This window comes from Adiantum capillus-veneris, chromosome 14 (genome assembly GCF_014529385.1).
Source record: "Adiantum capillus-veneris isolate H3 chromosome 14, ASM1452938v2, whole genome shotgun sequence".
Taxonomy (NCBI): domain Eukaryota; kingdom Viridiplantae; phylum Streptophyta; class Polypodiopsida; order Polypodiales; family Pteridaceae; genus Adiantum; species Adiantum capillus-veneris.
In genome coordinates, this window is record NC_140944.1 from 100,969,860 (window position 1) to 100,992,485 (window position 22,626).

Sequence of the window (22,626 nt, forward strand, 5' to 3'; positions counted from 1 at the left end):
ATGACGACGGCGACTTGATGGCTGAATCTGGGATCTTCTAACTGCTGAATTTCGGGACTGTTTCGGTGGCTGAAAATGACTGTTTTGGCTGCGTTTTCTTGGCTGAAAAATGAGGTTTCTTAGTGCTGAAAACTGATGGTCTTTACGGGCTGAATCTGCTACACTTTAGGTGAATAATGCCGGTCTTAATTTGCTGCTGAAATCCAAAAACGCCAAGGGCTGAAATTGGTCCTTCTGTCGCCGGGGTTCTGCAAATGCAAAAACGCTAAGGCTGATCTGTTGTGTCGTGATGACGCCGGGGCTGATCTGCTGTGCACAAATCGCCAAGGCTGATCTGATGCAAAAACGCTAGGTCTTCTGTGGAGAAAACGCCAGAGTAGTCGCGGGGGTTGGTCTTGCTGAGAAGTTGCCTGTTGAGCAAGGTGCTCCTGCTGCCTCTTCTGCCAGAAAGTGCTAACTTGGGTTTGCTTATATATTAACTTAGCAAAATTGCCCTACCTACTTTTGTTGGCAAGTCACTTAAAAATAATAAGTGAAAATACCAATAAATAGGAAAATAGGCTAAATGCACTGGAAAATTCCCCTAACTGATGCTAATGGATTCTTATGGGAATTCCGATGGTCATGCTGTGTGCAACCGGAGGATATGCATCTATGCTAAGTGACTACGCATGCGCGGTCTACGAATAGACTCACAAAAGTGCCAGATCACTGCTAATCTAAACTGACTGAACCCTGCTGTGGTGTAGCTTGTCCACTGACACATAGGGTTGGGATGTGTCACATGACATCTGAGCACCCCCTGGACAATGGTGTAGAAAGGCCCAGGGCGCCTGAGTCGAAGGAAAGCCTCACGGCGCTCCCGCATGCGGTCGGAGCTGCCCTGTAGTCCCTCAAGCTGTCCTCTGAGAGTATGGATCAGCTCTAGCCAAAAGTCACGAACAGTCTCTGCTGGTGGGACAGAGCGAGCCTCAAAAATGCGGAAACAGCGGGCCCGCCAGATGAACCAAAGTGTCAGGACACTAATGAGCTCCCAACACTCCTCTCTCTCACTGCACCACTCCTGTGGAGTAAACTCTGTAGCAAACTGGAGTGTAGGTCGCCCCCCCCTGTATCATTATCATCTTGCTGGTGGAAGATAGCTCAAACTAAAGTGCCGGGCCCGTGAGAGTGGACCAAGCCGCTGCTCCCCAAGTGTACTGTCTAGCCGTGGAGAGAGTAGGCATCAGCCGAAGAACTCGTAGCCACACCTGCTAGGCCGAGGGACAGTCCCAAAGACAATGGCGCTGACTCTCCACCAACTGGTCGCAGGCTGCACATGCGGCCGAGAGACCACTATGCACAAGCCAGCTCCCTACTGCTGTAGCTCTGTGTGCAACCAGCCACTGAAACAAAGTGACGTGCCTCCGCTGTCTGGAGTCCCACAGCCTCTGCCAAAAGGCTGCCAAGAACTCGACTGTGAGGCCCTCCTCCTGCCAATGACGTGCTGCAGCGGGGCGGGCCTCTCTCTGTGCTGCAAGTATATGACGTCCAAGCCGAACAATGTACTGAAAGAAGGGGACTCCTGGGTGGTCTGCAGAAGAGAAGGGGTCCCTCCATAGCCACTCACCAGGATCCCACTGTACTCGTGCCAGTGGACAACACTCCCAAGCCCATAGCCTCCAGTGTCCAGTCTCAAAGAGCTGTTGGGTCAGGGTCTATGACGCAAGTCCTCCCACAGATGCCCACAACTCGGATCCTCTGGAAACAGCACTCTGCTACCTGCGGGGCCTCTACTGCAATTCGCTGTAATCGTCCCCCACCCTGAAGCTCGAAGAACAGGGCTGGGACAGTCTCTGAGTAGGCCCTGACTGAAATGAGAACCTCCAGTCGTATGAAGGCTCCCATCCACCGGGGTGCTACTGGTTCGAGAGGCGTGAGCCACTCAGCTGGAACTGACTCTAAGATGTCCTGACACATGCTCTGCATCCCTCTCATGCCCTGTAGCTAGAAACCCTGCACCTCTGACAAACCTGTGAACTCTAGCCAGTCAGCTAGAGAGCGCGCTGGACCTACTGCCATGGGACCCCAGGAAACATGAGGCCGGCTACCAACCAAGTGGCCTCTCTGAGTGCTAACCATGGGGTTCCAGCGAGGGGCTGCCGTAGGCGCTCCTCCGTGCACGTCGGTTGTCTCTGCTCCAAGCCACGCTGTAAGAGCTCCCAAGATCGAAGCAAACTCACAGCGAAGCGGTCCTCCAGTCTCCTGCTCAAACCAACTCGGCACATCTCTGTAAAGATCCATCTGGTCGAAGGTTGCCAAGGGCCTCCTGACTGAGGCACCCTGGCTCGAAGCCTCTGCAGCAAGAACTCCTTCCAGGGCTCCTCACCTGGAAGGCCTCTAACTATGAACTTCCCAAGAAGGGCTCTGCTCTGCTGTGCTAGATCAATGATCCCAAGCCCTCCCTAAGAACAAGGAAGCGTGATGACCGACCAAGCCACCTTGGCTCGGGCTATCTGAGTGTCACGTCCTGACCAAAGAAAGTTCCTGATCAGCCTCTCTACCTGGCTGATACAAGAACTCGAGAAGATCCAGCAGGAAGTGATGTACCACATAGTCGCCAACAGCACCTAGTTGGCAACTACTACTCTACCAGCCAGCGAAAGTCGTGCTGAGCTCCAATGTAACAGCTTTCTTCTGATGGACAGGAGAAGAGGAGCAATCTGCTGCTCGGGAGACAAGTCCAAACCAACCTGACAACCCAAGTATCGAACTGTAATCCCTGGGGGAATTAAGCAGGTAAATAATGATGACAGAGTAGAAACGCAACAAAGCTTAGCACGATTTGCAGCTAAAGACGAGCAAGCTCTCGGCATTCTGCTCACCTCCCTTGACGACAACTTTGTGCATTATTTGGATAATTGCACCATTGCACATGAAGCATGGATAACTTTAGAACAGCATTTTGGCGCTATTGCCAAGCATTCTAAAATTGCATTAAAAATGTAACTCTATGGATGCCTTATGGAGCCTGGAGAAGATGTGTCATCTCTCGTCAATAGGCTCAAAAGTACTTGCACACAGTTGACATATATAAAATGCCCAAAAGAAAATGAGAACAAATTGTTGTGCTTCTCAAAGTTGTAGCAGATGCAGATTTTGGACAAATCGTAACAATGCTCAAGGAGAAAGACCCAATTCCTAAACTTGAAGATGTCATAAACTCTCTTCAAGAGCGCAAAAAGAAAATCAAAGGTAGTCAACCTCACATAAACGGTGCTTTTATTGTATCATCCAACCACTACAACCGCAACCACAAAAAGAACTTGACGTGCACACATTGTGACAAAATTAATCATGTTTCAAAGGATTGCTATGAAGTCAACCCTTGCCGCTGTCATGTGTACATTTAACCCTATGTGCATGTGGACAAGCTACTTCAGGTCCAGTGTTCAGATCAGCTTAGGAAGTGTTCTGGCAGCTTTGTGAGCTTGTGCGCAGGCCGTGCATGTCCAGGCACTTAGAGTAGCTGCATATCCTCTGGTTGCACACAACATGATCATCAACATTACAGTCAGTGGTCATCATGAGCATTTTAGTATTTTACAGTGCACAGAACTCATTTTCCCTATTTTAGCCTTTTTTCACTTATTATTAACAAGTGACTTTGTTGGGAAACTCGGTAGGGCAAGTTTGCTAAGTTAAACCTGGCAGTCACTCAGTAGAGCAGAAGAAACCAAGAGAGCACAGGCAAAATCTGCAGCAGGCCCTCTATTGTTTCTCCTCAGCAAGAACTCGTCCAAGACTAGCGTTTTCTGCAAGCTTCCTCGGCCTAGCGCCAGGGATTCCTACAGCAAGCGTTTGCAGATCAACAAGACTAGTGTTTGCACATCAGCAAAGCTAGCGTTTTTACAACAACAAGATCAGCGTTTTTCAGCCTGCTGCCACAGCGTTTTCAACCCTGCTACAGCAGCGTTTTCAGCCAACAGTCGTTAGCGTCGTCGTCGCCATCTCACCAACTTAGATCGTCATTGCATCATAGCATCAAGAACTTGTGTCACAAAGTGATGACGTGGCGGACAGCAGAAACCCTAATTTCTGCAAGAAACCCTAAAATTCCTGCAAACCCTAATTTCTGCCAGAAACCCTAATTTCCGGAAATCGCGGAGGCTGAAAAAAAAATATTTAAAAAAATTTATTTTTTTTTTTGGAAAATGATGAGCGACACGAATCTTGCTTTTTTTTATAAAAAAAGAGAAAAGACTCTCTAAGAGAGAGAGAGAACTGATGCCTTTTATTTTAAAAGCTTTTGGGACTCTGCTTTTGGGCGTCCCTTGTATCTTTAAATAAGTGGTGAGGGCTTCACTTCTCAGAGCATCTGGACGCAAAGTCTGAGAGTGAAACCCTAACCACTCTCTTGTACTTTGATCTGATGAATATAAAAAGAAATACCGAAAGGGGCGCCAGTCTTTGGGGCCAATATCTCTAGGCACAAAACTCCGCCCGGCTAGTGCAAATCTATTGTGATCTGTGAATTGTTTTGAAGTGGTTATTTGGTGCTGTCGCGGTTGATTCTTGACTTGGAGTGTCCAAGTCTGTTACAGTGGTATCAGAGCACGGCCGATTTCTCTTCTACGGGAAATCCGATCCCCGAAATTTTTTTTCTGCGGCACCTATGGCTTCAGGCAATGATCAGTCAACTCCCTCTGCATCTGGAGATGCGGGCTGGGATCACAACGAAGATTCAGACAGAGAGTATGGACCGCCTCGGCCTACTCAGGCGGAGCAAAGAGAGATGGAGCGTCGTCAATTGATTGGCAATGCAACAAAGACGATGCTCAATTTTGCCAAGGACCCAAAGATGGCAAAATATATGAACCAGACCTCTTTGGAAGAGGTACAGATGGAGTGGCAGAGAACCACAACACCACTCTCAAAACCTGCTCTCAAGAAACCTTCTGCCTCCAAGAAATATACGGAGAAGGAACTGGAGAACGTGGTTGATGCACGGATTGCTCAGCTTTTTGACGCGCAAAAGAAAGCCAAAAAGCACGGCAAAAAGCAGAAGAAAAACACTGACTTCCCGGGATTTTTGGGTTGTCGGTCGACATTTGACAAGGCAAAGAAATTGAAGCAGCGCGTCAAGTTTGAAGACCTACCCACTTCTTCTTCTTCTTCTTCTTCTGACAGTTCTTCTAGCTCTTCAGACTCGAGCCAAGAAGACAGAAAAAAAAAAAGCAAAAAGCGAAGCGAGAAACAAAGCTTCGGAAAGGGCAAGAAAAAGGGAAAGAAGGCTACATCTCGCCCAGAGAATGACAGTTCTACTGAGGACTTGTCTACAGACAGCTCAGATTCTGACAATGGAAACTTTTATGGGAACAAGAAGAATTTTACAAAGCCAACCAGTATGACTTTCTCGAAGATGAAAGCAAGAAAGTCCGAGAGTTTAAGGAAGGCGGCCACTCGATCAAGTTTGATACTTTTCAAGATACTCAGATGCTTTGAAGGCTTTGTCTTTTATACAGCAGTTTGACATCGCTTTCGCGGGAGGACGCTATTCAGAGCACTCCAAGATTCGGAGAGCTACCTCTTACCTTAAGGGGAATGCTCGTACTTGGTGGTCCACGCTTCTTTTAACAAGAGTGCGCCAGTTAAATGGCTGAAATTTAAGAAGCTTTTTATTTCTTCTTGGTTGACTCAAGAGTTTGAGCGAGATATACGAGCTGCTTGGAACCATCTCCGGATGACCAAGAGCGATACAGTGAATTCTTACTGTGAAAAATTTTGGACCTCTTTTCTACCTGCCTCTTCATTCAAGAAGATCTCGTTCAGAGAACAGATTGAGCGGTTTACATTGGGTCTACCTACAGAGATCCGAGACCACTGCTTGAAACAGAAGTCAGCTTCTATTCAGGAGTTGATGAGTCATGCGAAGCGGGGCTTTGCAATTCACTCTGGCAGTCTGACCTACCCCAGAGATGAGGTCACGACACAACGAACTGGACAGACTTCTGGGAATGAAAGTAGAAAAAGAAAGAGCAACCCAGAGAAAAAGGATGCACGACCCAGACTTACTCCTCAGGAGCGGACTCGCTACATCAGGGAGGGGAAGTGCTTTGGATGCGGGGAACATGGACATATCTCCGCGAAGTGCCCTGATAAGGCATAGAAAGAACAGAATGGTAAAGACGACGACAGGTCTGAGAGTTCGAGAGCAGCTGAGGAATGTGGCAGAAAAGGCAGATAGAAAAGCAGAACTGGTACCACATGGCGTGGGACCTGCACCGAATCTAATGAATGAAAGTACAAAATTTGCCGCTTTTGGGGCAAAGTGAAGGATCAGGAAGCCCTTTTGAAGGAGCCAAGGCCAACTTCTTTTCACTTGGAATTGGCGGCTCGATTTGGAACTACGCCCGACAGACTGACGCCACAAGCGGAGGTAGTTCGACTGGCACCCGGATGGGATGTTGCCATTACACCGAGCATTGGCAAACTTCGTTTGCAATGACAGGGGTGTTCAGGGCACGCGAGTGACGTTCTACTCAGGATCCCTTGGTACCACAAGAACTACGCCGTGGTTGACTACCGGGCCGAGAAAGCGACTTTGATAAATGAAGGGGTTAGAGATTGTACTTGATGAACTTCAGTTTTCTTACTCATTCTTTTGGGAGAACTGAACGATGGATAAAGGTTGAATATGTTTTGACCTGAAGAAAAGAAAAGATTTTTTCTCCACGCTGAAGCCGATTGCTTTTGAGAGGGTCTGAAGATCATACCATTGATCTGATATCTGGAAGCACGCCACGGAATCGGCCACCTTATCGTGTGAGCCGAGTACAGAATGAAAAGATTATGAACCAAGTGAAAGACCTCTTGGAAAAGGGTCTTGTCCAGCCTAGTACTTCACCGTATTGCTCTCCAGTGTTGTTGGTTTTTGAAGAAAGACAGATCTTGGAGAATGTGCATCGATTATAGCACTCTCAACGAAATCACCATCAAGAACAGATTTCCGATTCCTAGGATCGATGATATACTCCACAAGTTACAGGGATCCTCGTGCTTTAGCAAGATTGACTTGAAGAGTGGATATCATCAGATCAGGATAGCGCCAGGAGATGTCTACAAGACAGCTTTTTGGAAGACTTTTGGGTTATTTGAGTTTTTGGTGATGCCTTTTAGCTTAACCAATGCTCCTGCCACATTTAACCGGATGATAGACACGATTTTTCGAGAGTACAGGCTATTTGTTGGCACTTTCTTTGACGACATCATTGTTTTCTCCAAGAATGAGGCAGAACACAGAGATCATCTGCTTCAAGTCTTTCAGGAATTACGAGATCACACGCTAGTGATTAATGCAAAGAAAAGTGAATTTTTCCTACCAGAGATACACTTTTTGGGACACATTGTGTCAGCAGCAGGAGTGCAAATGGACCCGGCCAAGATAGAGACTATCCGTGATTGGCCCGATTTGAGGAATGTCCATGAAGTTAGAAGCTTCTTGAGACTGTGTTCGTACTACAGGCGGTTCATACGAAAGTTTGCAGAGGTTGCTTCCCCTTTGCATACCTTGACACAGAAAGGAGTACCTTTTTCGTGGGGACCCACAGAGGTGACTGCCTTTCGAACATTGAAAGAGAAATTGACTACGGGACCTGTTTTGACTTTGCCGGACTTGCAGAAGTCATTTGAAGTATATTGTGATGCTTGTGGTCGTAGTCTGGGTACGGTCTTGATGCAAGAAGGCCATGTCATAGCTTACGAGAGCCGTTTGTTCTCTAGGTCGGAGATGACAGCACAGATTTATGAGAAAGAGCTTTTGGCGGTTATCCATGCTCTTACTCAATGGCGGCATTACCTACTCGGAGCGGATTTTACTGTCTTTACAGACCATCAGAGTTTGCGCTACTTCTTGTCACAGAAGCAGCTTTCGGAAAAGCAGATGCGGTGGGTGAACATCTTGTCACAGTTCCACTTCCAGATTGTCCATGTGCAGGGACAGAAGAATGTGGTGGCAGATGCTTTGTCTCGAAAACCGTTGGTTCTGGCTATTTCCGCGATACATCATAGGAGCTTCGAGGATATGGTCGATCAGTGTGCCACAGATACAAATTTTGCAGATATTTTCACACGGATACGGGATGGGGAGACAGTAGCTGAATACTCCCTTCGGGAAGGCTACTTGATGAAAAAGACTATGTTGTGCGTTACACAGCCCTTGAGGGAAAAGGTTATGACTGATTGCCACTGTCCACCTTTTACGGGTCACCGCGGCATTGCTACCACCATGATAGGGGTAGAGAGATATTTCTTTTGGCGGAGACTCAAGAAGGATGTGGAAGAGTTTGTGCGCAGTTGCTTGGTATGCAAGAAGGTCAAGTTTGACAGGCATAAAGCACAGGGATTGTTACAGCCTTTACCCATACCCACCCGCCCCTGGGAAAATATTGAAAGGGATTTCATTTTTTTGATCTCCCGAGAACACAGAATGATCACGACGATTTTCCGATTAAATGGCACGTCTGAGACAATTGTCTCCGACAGAGACCCCAGATTTATGAGTTTGTTTTGGAAGGCAATTTGGGAGAACATTGGCACGCAGTTGCAGTTCTCGTCATCGTTCCACTTGCAGACTCACGGGCAATTTGAGATTGCCAATTCAGTGGTTTTAGATTTATTGAAGTCTTGTATCTCGGATCAGAAGACTCAATGGGAAAAGAACTTACCTTTGGTGAAATTTGCCTACAATAACACGATACACTCTTCGACGGGGAAGACGCCATGTGAGATTGTTGAAAGTGCTGCGAAGGTTCCATCCTTCCTGAGCACGAAAGATTAGATATTTGAAGTGGATGAATATTCGCGAGATTTGGATACGGCTTTTGCCAAGGTTCGCGAGACTTTGCAGGAGTCTCAAGAACGACAGAAAAAGGCAGCGGATCGCCATCGTCGCGACTTGAAATTGAAGGAGGATGATTGGGTGCTCTTACTTTTGAGAAGGCACGCCTACGAAAGAAAAAGGGAAAGGAGAGGCTTTTTCCAAAGCTTAGTATGCGATACTACGGACCTTTCCAAATCACTCACAAGATAAATGATGTCTCCTTCCGATTGAAACTGCCAGATACTTGGAGGATTCATAATGCATTGCATGTGAGTCTCTTGAACCATGTTAAGGGTGATGTGCTTGATGATGGGGAGCCTGATGAGCAACCCGAAGTGGAAGAAAACGAGGAAGTCCTTGTTCCTGAACACATTTTGGCACATAACGATACGAAGAAAGGTAAAGTCCGAAGGCGGGTTCTTGGTTAAGTTCAAGAACTTTCCTGCATTTGATGCGAAGTGGATGGAGGAGGAGGACCTAGCAGATACTCCTGTGATGTCCTGTGATGTCTGGTGATGTCGTGTGATGTGACTGTCGATTTTGTACATGTGCTAGATGTGTGTTCCTAGTACGTAGGTACTAACAGTCAGTGTCTGCTAAGACGGTTTATGGCTTTTGTCGGTTTTGCAGGCGTAATCGCGGTTGATTACAATGCTTTCAAGAGGGGGGTATGTCACAAAGTGATGACGTGGCGGACAGCAGAAACCCTAATTTCTGCCAGAAACCCTAAAATTCTTGCAAACCCTAATTTCTGCCAGAGACCCTAATTCTGGAAATCGCGGAGGCTGAAAAAAAATATTTAAAAAAAAATTTTTTTTTTTTGGAAAATAATGAGCAACGCGAATCTTGCTGAGAGAACTGATGCTTTTTATTTTAAAAGCTTTTGGGGCTCTGCTTTTGGGCATCCCTTGTATCTTTAAATAAGTGGTGAGGGCTTCACTTCTCAGAGCATCTGGACGCAGAGTCTGAGAGTGAAACCCTAACCACTCTCTTGTACTTTGATCTGATGAATATAAAAAGAAATACCGAAAGGGGCGCTAGTCTTTGGGGCCAATATCTCTAGGCACGGAACTCCGCCGGGCCAGTGCAAATCTATTGTGATCTGTGAATTGTTTTGAAGTGGTTATTTGGTGCTGTCGCGGTTGATTCTTGACTTGGAGTGTCCAAGTCTGTTACAACTTGCACCAACACCTTTGTACCAGATTTGTGCAATCAATAGCATAGACTTCTCTGTCACCGAAAGAGGGGACCTTGGAGGAGGGTTTGACAACATTCTGGTGTCATATTCTTCTCTCTCTTATCTCTCAGCCTCAGCACCTTCATTCACAGTGTCATTCACTTTGTTTGTGATCATTTGCACTCTCTCATTAAAGGAACAAAAGGCTCTCCCTTCCGTAAGTAAAAGGAACCCTTGAGCACAGTTCGGAGCACTCATCTTGAGCAAAGTTCAACATTCACTTACGCTGCACCTTACAGCCACACTTGTGGCAAGAACAATCATGCTACAAAGTATTGCAGATTCAAAGATAAATCTTCACAGGTTACCAATCACAAAGAGCATTTTAAAGACAAAGGAAAATCAAAAAATCAACCTCGCCACCACTGAAGATACTAACGACGAGAACGACAACAATGTTGGCTTGGTATATGATGATATACTATTAGCATTATCTCGTGTGTACCTTACCCTCTATGTGTGCCAGGGGAGGTTTGTGTGTGTGCCTACACTCCGATATTTTGTGTACCTACACCCTCACCCTAGTGTGTTTTGAGGGGAGGATAATCTTGTGTGAGTGATATGCAACCAAAACCCACATAGAGGAGGGTTGTTGGGATTCGGGCTTTTTGTTGCATCTCTTGTGTGAACAACCTCTTCCACCTAGAAAAGTCATGTGTCAATAACCCATGTGAAGAACCTCTTACAACCAGAGTAGCCACTTGTGTTTGTGCATAGGCAGCCACATCTTATGCTCATGTGTCAAAAGACTCTCTTTGTATATGCCTATATAGAGGCACATTTGTTGAGATGTCGAGCTCTACACCTTGAGCTGGCATCCACTACGGATCTTGGCCGCTTACGGCATTTACTCACTGGCGCGTTAGGTGACCGACACGGAGGATCTCTGCCAGTGATTCTACAGCTGGACTACACTTATAGTGCCAGCCTAGTACGCTTCTAGCGAGTTCACACTTAGTGACCGCATGTACATATGTGCTACTTTTCAGCTTTAGCACTTAGTCATTTTGTACTCTCTTTTCTGTGAAGAAGAAGAAGAAGCTTTCCATCTCTGTGTGCTTTGTGCTTGTCTTGTGTAGCTCTCTTGCATCCTCATTCTTTACATGGTATCAGAGCCTGGTGCAGGCAAGAGAGGCTAAGAGAGCAAGAGCATCACTATCCCTTCGTTCGCAATCCACGACCAGATGCCGAAGGCGCCTCGCGCAACGAAAAAAATTTTAGGGGTTTTTCGCACAAGTTTCTGAACAGGTCTCCAAAGTGCAGTATACAGAGATTTACTGTACAAGTACAGTGGTTATGAAACGCTTGATTGTGGACACTCGTTGAGTGTAGAAAGCGTTACAGGAACCACGATAGCAGGTTCAGCAGATTTACAGGTTTTTGCAGATTGCAGCTATTTTGTCTTAGTGCTTCAAGATGTCTGACGGTTTCAGTCAGATTGTTACTGAGAAGCTTGAGAAAAATAACTACCCTGCATGGAAGTTCAGAATAACAAATTTCCTAAAAGGAAAAGGTTATTGGGACTATGTAGAAGGAGACAATGAAAAGGAACCAGAGATTCCCGAGGCAAATGCTACAGCAGAACAAAGAAAAGAATTGAGGGACTGGCAACAAGGCCAGAGCAAAGTGATGTATTGGCTTTCTATGAGCATCACAGATGGCATGATGGGCTATCTACAGGATGCTGAAACCCCCGCCATTGCATGGAAAAACTTAGGCAGAGTGTTCGAGGTGAACACCAAGGCCAGGAAGCTTCAACTAAAGTCGGAGCTAAATCAGGTTAAGAGGAACAACCTCTCCATCAATGATTATGCTTTGAAGATCAAGAGTATCATTGAGGCTCTTGGATCTATTAAAGTCTCAGTGGAAGACGATGACATTGTCCGTGCATGCTTGGATGGTCTAGGAGATGAGTATGTACATTTTAGGTCTTCCATGAATACAAGAGACGACATCCCCGTGTTCCAAGATTTGATTTCTATGCTTATTCTTGAGGAAAAGAACCTTGACACATCTTCTTCTCATGGCAGAAATAATTCTGAACAGGCCTTCTATTCTAACTCCAACAGAGGTAGAGGTAGAGGTCGTGGTCGAGGCCCAAGGGGTTGCAGGGGCCAATTTCTGGAAGGTCAATCAAATCAAAACAATACAGGTGGCAGGGGAAACCAGTCTCAAGGCAGGGGGAGTCAAAGAGGTCGTGTTGCAGGATCAAGCAGGCAGCAACATACTCCAGATAGTAGAGAATGTTGGACTTGTGGTGAAAGAGGTCACATGTCACGTGACTGTCCAAAGGGAAAAGCAAGTAGAAAGAGAGAACAGGGCAACTATGCATCTACTAGCAGAGATGCAGATGACAGCAAAAACGAGCGCATGTTTGTTATGCAACATGTAATGAATACAATGACTGCAGAGAATTCCACCCAAGATGATGTTTGGTATGTGGATTCAGGTGCCTCTAATCACATGACGTCTCGTGGAGAGTGGTTTAGAGATATGCGCAAACCAGATGTGTCAGGCTATGTGCAGACAGGAGATGACACAGCTCACCCCATTGCTCATGTAGGGGACATACCTCTAAATACGAAGAGTGGGAAATCAAAGTACTTAGCAGATGTACTTCATGTCCCAAACATTACAAAGAATCTTGTTTCTGTTGGACAAATGGTTGAGCAGGGTTTGCAGGTTCGCTTCAATCCAAATGGCTGTTATGTAGAAGATTTCCAGAATGGCTGTAAGCTGATCACAGAGGGCAAATGTGTGGGCAGAATGTTTACGCTGAATGTAGACATGCCTGAGGTAAAAGCTGCATTATTTGCACAGGGCACAGGTGTTGTGGCTGATGTTGACATTTGGCACAAACGCATTGGCCATGTCAATGAGTAAAGATTGCGCAGCATGCAATCAAAACAGATTGTAAAAGGTTTGCCCAAATTCAAGGTGGATGGTATGCATAAAGTGTGTGCAGCATGCCAGTTTGGAAAATAGTCAAAGGGCTCATTTCCACATGAGCGCAATGTATGTAAAAAGCCACTTGAGGTGGTGCACACAGATGTTTGGGGTCCAACCGATACTGCAAGTATACATGGTTGCAGGTATTATGTCTCTTTCATTGATGACCATACAAGGAAAGTATGGGTCTACTTCATGCGTAACAAAAGTGAAGTGTTTGGTCACTTTCAAGACTTCAAAGTCATGATTGAGAAGGAGACAGATATGCAAATCAAGACATTGAGGTCAGATGGAGGGGGAGAGTACTTCTCCAATGATTTTTTAGATTTTCTGCGAATACATGGTATACACAGGCAGTTTACATGCAGATATACTCCACAGCAGAATGGGGTCGCAGAAAGGAAAAACAGGCACATTGCAGAGGTTGCACGTGCATTGATGAATGAAAAGAACATGCCTCATCATTTCTGGGCTGAAGCTGTAAATACAGCTGTGTACATTATGAACAGGACACCTACAGCTGCGGTGCATGATGTAACACCTGAGGAAAAGTTTACAGGTACAAAGCCTGATTTGGCACACTTGAAAGTGTTTGGCTGTATAGCTTACGTGCATGTACCAGATGAGTTGCGTAGGAAATTGGATCCTAAAGCAGAGAAATGTATTCTTGTGGGATATTCCCTTGAACAAAAGGGGTACAGGTGCTACAATCCTACTACACGAGAATTACGAGTGAGCAGAGATGTAGTCTTTGATGAGATGAGCAGCTGGTACAGTAATGCACATGGCACTATTGGGGCTGATGTAAAAGATGATGTGGTTGTACAAAATGTGAGGCCACAGTCACAGGTTTTGAGTGGACCACAAGAGTCCTCTTCTCGTGGCTCTGTTGAGAAACCATGGAATGGTAGACTACGTACGCAGGTTACTCCACCAACAGGTACAGGGAATGTATCACGAAAAGGAAAGGAAAAGGTTGATGAACCTCCCTTTATGGTTGATGCATCATCAGGTTTTTCACATGTAGACATGGATTCAGATGGTTCTGAACAAAGTCTTGATGAGGAATTTGGAATTCCGGCTGTCAGGACACCTGGTGTAAGGAAAGTACAAGAAGATGATAGAGGGCAAAGGAGTGACCAAGGACCGTGCAGATCTAATAGAGTCAGAAATCCAGTTCAGAAATTGACTTATGGTGGGTATCTAGCGCATCACCAAGCCTACATGGCTAAGGTGATACAGGATGTGGAGCCCACATGTTTTGAGGATGCAGTTGGAAATGTGCATTGGGATGATGCAATGAATGAAGAGATGGTTGCATTGGAAGCAAATGACACATGGGAGTTGGTGCCATAGCCAAGCGGCAAGAAAGCTATTGGCTGTAAATGGGTGTATAAAACCACGCATAAGGCTGATGGTAACATTGAGCGTCACAAGGCAAGGCTGGTCGCAAAGGGTTATGCACAGACGTATGGCATAGACTATGAGGAGACCTTTGCTCCAGTGGCAAAGATGACGACTGTGAGAGCTGTCATAGCAGTGGCTGCATCTAGAGGATGGATTATGCATCAAATGGATGTAAAGAATGCCTTCTTGAATGGTGAGTTGCAAGAGGAAGTGTATATGGATCAGCCACCTGGTTATGTCGATCCAGGTTACCCAGATTATGTATGCAGACTTCTCAAAGCTTTGTATGGTTTGAAGCAGGGCTCTAGAGCATGGTATGACAGGATTGCCAAGTATCTTGTCAGTATTGGTTTTAGGAGAGCTCATGCTGATCATTCACTCTATGTACGTGAGAGTGATGTGGGGATTGTGGTCATTACCATATATGTAGATGACCTTATTATTGTTGGTGACAATGCTATGGAGATTGACCATGTGAAGGGTCTTCTCAAACAGGAGTTTGAAATGAAAGATTTGGGCGAGTTGCGCTACTTTCTTGGCATTGAGGTGATCAGGACTCCAGAGGGTGTATGGCTGTCACAGAGACAATATGCTTTGGACATGTTGTCAAAGTATGGTATGGCTGATTGTAAGCCGATTTCCATTCCCTTGGATGTGAATGCAAAGCTGAGTGCAGAGAAGGGTGATGTTGTTGAGGATGTCAACATGTACAGGAAGATTGTGGGTAGTCTAATCTACTTGACTATCACAAGGCCAGACTTGAGCTACACAGTAGGCTTGGAGAGTCAGTTCATGCAGCTTCCGAGGAAGCCACATTTGGATGGAGTACGACGCACACTTAGGTATGTGCAAGGGACTCTTGACTACGCATTGTTCTATGCAGCAGATGCACCATTAGCATTGTATGGGTATACAGATGCAGATTGGGCAGGTAGCATTGTTGATAGGAGATCTACGAGTGGCTTCATGTTCTCTTTTGGGAGTGCTGCTGTTACTTGGAGTAGCAAAAAGCAGCCTACGGTTGCTTTATCGAGCACAGAGGCCGAGTACAGAGGTGCAGCAGTTGCGGCATGCGAGGTAGCTTGGCTACGCACATTACTTGAGGACTTGGGAGTGCAGGTGGACCAGCAGATTTTCATCCATTGCGACAACCTCAGCAGCATGCAGTTGGCTAGGAACCCAGTGTTCCATGCCAGGACCAAACACATAGAGGTCCATTACCACTACGTTCGAGAGCGAGTGTTGGCGGGCGACATCGACTTGGTCTACGTCAGCACAGAGGAGCAGATAGCGGATATCTTTACCAAGGCCCTCGGAGCTGAGAAGCTTCGACGTTTCCGGACTATGCTTAGACTTTGCGACATGCAGAGCTCGAGGGGGAGTGTTGAGATGTCGAGCTCTACACCTTGAGCTGGCATCCACTACGGGTCTTGGCCGCTTACGGCATTTACTCACTGGCGCGTTAGGTGACCGACATGGAGGATCTCTGCCAGTGATTCTACAGCTGGACTACACTTATAGTGCCAGCCTAGTACGCTTCTAGCGAGTTCACACTTAGTGACCGCATGTACATATGTGCTACTTTTCAGCTTTAGCACTTAGTCATTTTGTACTCTCTTTTCTGTGAAGAAGAAGAAGAAGCTTTCCATCTCTGTGTGCTTTGTGCTTGTCTTGTGTAGCTCTCTTGCATCCTCATTCTTTACAACATTATGCTGAATAAAAGTAAGTCTTACGATTTTGCAACTATACTCTATTGTATTGTGTGCCCAATATCAAGACCTAAGCCATCTCTATTCGTATTATGCTTATACCATGAATGACACACTAACCTATCCACCATAACCTTACAGAGAGGTTGTGGGACTCTAGACAGCTAAGGCGAGTCACCTTGTTCCAATGGCTAGTTGCACACAGAGCTACAGCAGTGGGGAGTTGGTTGGTACATCTCGGCAGCTTGTGCAGCTCGCGACCATCCTTTGGAGAGTCAGCTTCACTGTCAGACTGCCCCATGGCACAACAAGTTTGCCTTTGAGTTCTTTGGCTGATGCCAGCTCTCTCCACAACACGACAGTACACTTGAGGTGTTGCTGCCTAGTCCACCCTCACAAACCCGGCACTACAGTTTGAGCTATTATACACCAGCAGGATGATAGTGATCAGGGGGGTCGACCTACACTTCATCTTGCTATGAAGCTTACCCCTCAAGAGTGGTGCAGTGAGAGAGAGGTGTGTTGGGAGCTCGTCTGTGACCTGACACTCTGGTTCATTTGGCGGGCCCGTTGCTTCTGCATCTTCGAGGCTCGCCCTGTCCCACCGACAGAGATTGTTCGTGGCTTTTGGCTGGAGCTGATCCATACTCTCAGGGGTCAGTTTGAGAGACTTCAGGACAGCTCCGACCGCAGAGGGAGCGCAGAGAGGCCTTCCTGCGTCTCTGGCGCCCAAAGCCCTTCTTCACCTTGGACGAGGATGTGCCCAGATGGCACTATCGGCCACCTGTGTGGCTTTTCCCTCCTCCCATCTTGTAATTTAGCCTCATTATACACCCACTAGAAGAGTCTCCCCATGCTTTTGATGCCACCCTCTCTAGTAGAGGTGGTTTGTAGCCCTATGGGCAGTTTTATTAACTAATGGAAGAATCTTTTTCTCGGGGGGGGTGGGGGGGGGGGGGGAAGGTGGGGTATGTGCCAGCTGAACTCAAATCTGAGAGGTCTCTCTGAGCCACGAGCAGTTGTACTGTCTTGCAGAGGCATCAAAATAATAAAGAAACACCCCCATGGCTGCCTCCCTTGGAAGTTGGGGCCACACATCTCAGGGGCGAAACTACACCTATCTTGCCTCTTGCAGGTGTCCTCTTTAAGTGAAGTGTTGTTTAAAGTCTATGCAATTCTCTACCGTCTTTGGAGTACCAGCCTATTTCACAAACCAAAACAAGAGGACAAGAAAGTAAAGTAACCAGAAAGGACAACAAAAAAACCTGCTACCACGTAAGCTAATTGTAGGTGGCAGTAGAACGTCGCACACAACAACAATGGTTAAGGTAGCCGTCACGCAAGGTAGAGTGTGGTTGGCATAGCTCATCTGTTAAAATCCACACTTTTCCTATTTCTCCATTCTCTGGTTTCATTCCTTATCTACTGTTTTTCTTGTGTTCTTGATTTCAAAGTGATATATATAGATCAAACGTAACATCATTGGCCCTTTTCAAGTTTTCACTTCGAACTAGGTTGTAATGTCCATTTTCTTGCAAGAGTGAACCATCAAATCTTGAGGTTGCATGTTCTTTATATGGCCCAGGTCCTGGATACTAATAAAGATAGGAACAGAAACAAGAGGCCTTCATCAAATGCTTATATTGCTTTAACTCATCTTGAACTGAAAAGCAATCCTTATAGTTCTTTCCCAAAAAGTGAAAACATAACTTGCCTTCCCATTCCGAGAAGGACCTTCCCCCTCTTTAGAGAGAAAGCCGTGTGAAGACTGATCAAAATCACCATCCATTGCATTAGGGTAAAATTGAGGTAGCTGTTGTGTTGTCTTTGCTGCTGAAACTCCAAAAGCTGTTTCTGCAGAATTTGCAGCAGCAGCAGCTGATGAATCCTTTTGAAAAGATCCTCTAGCAAACCCAGAATTTGAGAAAAGATTTGTGTTGCTATCTTCAGAAGAACTCTCGGTGGCTGCTCCATTTTTTGCCCCTGACTGGACTGTCAAACAAGCCCGCTTGTTGAAAACTATATTTACCCTTCCCTTTGATTCAAGGAGCTTAGGACCAGGAAATCTGAAAAACAGCACAATAACTGTCCTTATATCAACAATGCTCGATAGAGAAACGAGTCACAAGAAGTAGTTAATTAGATATCCACACCACTAAACTTCAAAAGAGTTTTTACATGTCTTAAGAAAGCCAAGTAGTAGTTAATCAGACATCCACACCACTAAACTTCAAAAGAGTTTTTACATATCAATTGAAAAGGGGAATATGCAGTTCCTACCTCATTAAATTAGTCTCAACAATCCAAATTTTGAAACATGCAAAAAACCAAGAACTCACAATGCTTTTGAGGGAGCTGGAAGATGTAACATTGGTCTTCCCTCACCAAAAATTTGCCCAGCTATCATATGAAAAATGTGAAAAGATTAGTGCATAGACTGTATCACCACTGAACAAAACATTTAAATAAGAATATAGAATCACTGCCACTGGAATAATTGTGGAAGCCTTGTTTGATAAGCGAGCATACTTGCACGAAGTACCACACAAGAAGGATTAGAAATTTTCTCATGTAGGAAAATGGAGTCTTTTCCAGTGTTTTTCATACAATGCATAACATCATGAGCTTATGCTCGGGAGGCACCACATACCTAGCTAGGTACGATTGGGGGCAGGGGACCGCCGGCCCCCCCACCGGGCCGGCGGTCCCCTCGGCGGACCCCAATCGTACCTAGCTAGGTATGTGGTGCCTCCCTCACAAAAGCTCATGATGTTGAGGTAAGTCACAATGTGGGAATTATTGTGAGAATTTGTCCAAAACTTCTTGTGCCATTCCATGAAACTTGAGCAGGTGCAAAGACTTATCAAGCCAATATGGAATTATTAAAGGATTAAAATGGAATTATGGTACGAATGTGAAATCAAATATTTACCAGAAAAAATTATCAACGGAGTTAATCATAGTTTCTTATCACCACTTAATTATAATTCACGGTTTCAATCATTCCAATAGAAAAACAATGGTATTTGTAAGCTACGATGCTGCAAAAATCTTACCAATCAAACCAGTGTACATAGAGTAAGTAGCACTACAAAAAACTTACGAGTAAATAGAGGCTGCTACTGCATCAGCAATTTTTGACGGCAAATAATCTGCATTCGAGCAACTGCCAGGCTACGATGATCCAGTGAAAAAAGGCTAGGTCTCGCCATGCCTCTGCCTCTGCCTCTTTGCATATGAATTGCTTCCTTATCTTTAGACATAATTGCCTTTTTTGCGAGGTAATTTGTGACAAATTACACGCTAAGCACGCAAAAACTTATCTCAAGTGTCAAAAAGGAATAAAGATTTAAAAATCTTGAACAATCCAACCAAAATGGATACAAGGGTATTTTGACAAATTAGAGGGGTATTTTGGTAATTTTCCCTTCAAATAAATAGTATCACGTGTGACCTTTCAATCCCCTATTCAGGAGGCATGTGTGAATGGCCAAGACCAAGGCCCAAGAGTATACGGCCTGTCCAGGTGAAGTATAATACCACCACTCATATGAGAGGTGCATGTCATAAAAACTAATATCAAATTCTCCCAAATGATTTTCTCATGTTAAACTGATCATTTAATATGGGGAGGTACCAGGGGAGTAAAAGCTAGAATATTGGTAAGGCTGCAAGACCGATCTCAGCAGGGATCCAAAGGGGGGAAAATAGGGATCCAAAGGGGGGACAATCTACAAAAGAGCAATGTGCATCATTGGAGCTTAAAAGATCTAAGGTTCAGTTCCATTAAGACTTCCATAGGCTAAAGTTCCTAAATTTAATTAAATTGTCCAATGGCCAAAAGTGGGAAAAATTGGATGGTTATGGGAAGACTAAAAAGTCTTCCCACATCCCTAGGAAGGAGGGGGCGAGTCCTAATGGTACGGGAAGAGAGAGAAACACACATACGCACTCCCAAGCTCTCCCCAAAGGAAAGAATGGACACATGGCAAGCTCCTAGGCCAGTTGCCCCCAATCTCCCCTCAAATCCTATTGGATGGTCATAGAGGTGGACCAATGAGAATTAGGCTAGAGTAAAATTAGTCTAATCAATTTAAAAATTCTTGATAAAGGAACCAATAGAAATTAAGCTCCCTAGAAGACTATTGGACAGTCTACCAAGGGGTCCAATAAGCATCCAACAGCCCAATGGCTTGCTTGATTCCTACTGGCCAGAAGACTAAAAGGTCCGATAAGAGTTTAAATAGATTGCATAATTACCTTAAGCTCTCACAAAAGGGCACATGTCACAAGGCTATCAATTATGCTTCTAAATTGTTATTGGACAAGCTCTACAAGAGCCAATGGGAAGCCAGCAAGAGCTGTTTGGAAGAGGGGTCGACCAAGTAGAGAGAGAGTTGGCATTTTTAGTCTAACTCACTTTTGCTACACACACACACAACTTATGTGTTGAGCAATAGCTCCATCTCCTTCTCCAAACATTTGAGAAGTAGAGGCCTACACCAGCAACTCTTGGCTATGGAATTCAAATTCAACCAAGAGCCAAGCTTCAATGGCATGCCCATCTCCTCTCCCATGCTAATTACTAAGCTAAGCTATGCTATTAGAGTGATTATGTGAGGAGAATACTTCTCTCTCATAAGATACATCTTCTTCCTCTCAATCTTTTCTCATTCCCTACTAGCTCTCACCATTTTTGAAGGTGTGTGAGGTCTTGGGATTGAGGCTAGGGACACTAGGTGTGTTTTTCAAGCATAATTTGGTGCATGAAACTTCCATCTTCATTGCACCAACGAGCTTTGTCAAGGAGCAGAAATATTGTATTGTACTAAAGTCTCCTTTGATGGGAGAAGCTATAATACAAAGCCTTTCTGGAGAGGGGACTGGCTCCATGTAAATCCAGTACTTTGTTGAAATTAGGGTTGCAAAGAAACGCAAGCATCTTAGAGAAGACGAAGGAAGCTAAAAGGCAGACAATAGAGAGTGTATTACTTAGTGTGCAATGGAAAGATAGATAGCCCTAGAGTGATGGGCGTATAAACAATGCACGGGGGAAAAAACCTCCTAAAGAGGGAAAAAATTCCCCGGCGGTCCTAGTGTGTTCACACACATCACTACCACATGTATATGGTAACAAATGCCCCCTGGAGTGAGGCGGTGAACGAGAGCTGGCACATGAGTAAAGGGAAGTGCGATGCCCTGAGGACATGATCAGTCCACAAAGGGGAGTAATCCCAAAGCTTTGCAGAAAGCTTCGAGCTGCTCACGAGACAATGCCTTTGTGAAAAGATCTACAAGGTTGTCATGTGTTGGCACATAAGCCAAGCTTATCTCTTCTGTTGAGAGCCTCTCCCTGACATAGTGGTAATGCACCTGTTGGGAGAAGAGGGGGAGATCGACCGCTTATAAGATTCAACACAAGCTTTCAAGCTATCACCATCAAACTGTCCACCTCTTCTTCCAATTTCCAAGCACACACACTCACCTAGACTATGACACACACACACACACAGTAAACATAGAATTGACATAGACATGCTTGTAAGAGAGTGTAAGAGATGTGTAAGAGATGGAGACTAGATTAGAGAGTACATAGCCAATAACCATAGCTTAAGAGAGTAGAGAAGAGAATCTGCAAGAGAAAGGCCTAAATCTAGCCCCAAACTCCACGGCACCTCTCTTGTGGAGTTGGTATTTAATATATATTATTTTTGAGTTTGAGGTGCCAAAAATTGAGGCCCCTCTTTTACAACCACTTCACTTTTGTAAATGAGTGAAGCTCATTAGTTCTTGCATGACCCATAAGGGGAGTTCCCACTACAAATTTTTACAGAGCCATAGTGGCTTATTGAAATGAGATTCTAAGATACTGTGCAACTATAAAATGGCCAAGAATGATTGCCGTCGCCTCTTCATCAACTCCCCGCATTCCACTCTACAAAATCATCATCTACTCAATTAGTAAAATAAATAGACAGCACATAATTAACCATTATGCCCAGCTATCCCAATTGCAGTTAACCACTACAATAGGAGGGTGCCCAGTCTCGTAACAACACCTCAATGTGCTTTGTGCAAGCATGAAAAACTGGGTTCCTCGCAAATGCCAATGCACTCTGACTGTCAGTGTAGATCGTGTTGGTAGTGTCTTGTCCAACACCCAAATCAGCCATAAGGCGTCTGAGCCATACTCACTCAACCGTAGCTGTGAAGACTGCCCTGTACTCAGCCTCACAGCTCGAAGTGGCCACAGTAGGTTGCTTCTTTCTCAACCATGATATACATGAACTGCCAAGCATGAAACAAAAACCACTTGTAGACACTCGCGTGTCAAAACAACCAACCCAATCTAAGTCCGAAAAAGCATGTAAATTTGGCGGCAATGATTCCCCCTTGGGATAAAACAAGCCGAGATGTAAAGTGCCACTAAGGTAGCAAAAAATCTTCTTAACAGCCTGCCAATG

At 45.2% G+C, this 22,626-nt stretch overlaps 1 protein-coding gene across 1 annotated transcript in view; it reads right to left on the bottom strand.

The window, feature by feature from the left end:
• LOC147442845 (protein translocase subunit SECA2, chloroplastic-like) overlaps nt 1–19,447 on the bottom strand; it is a 111,553-nt gene extending 92,106 nt beyond the window's left edge. The window contains exons 1-3 of the mRNA XM_086528861.1: nt 19,266–19,447; nt 18,502–18,562; nt 17,877–18,228 (exon numbers count right to left, since the gene is read on the bottom strand). Coding sequence (XP_086384987.1) covers nt 17,877–18,228; nt 18,502–18,533 — 384 coding nt within the window. The 5' untranslated portion in view covers nt 18,534–18,562; nt 19,266–19,447. The remainder of the gene's footprint in view (nt 1–17,876; nt 18,229–18,501; nt 18,563–19,265) is intronic.
• Nucleotides 19,448–22,626: the final 3,179 nt, after the last annotated feature.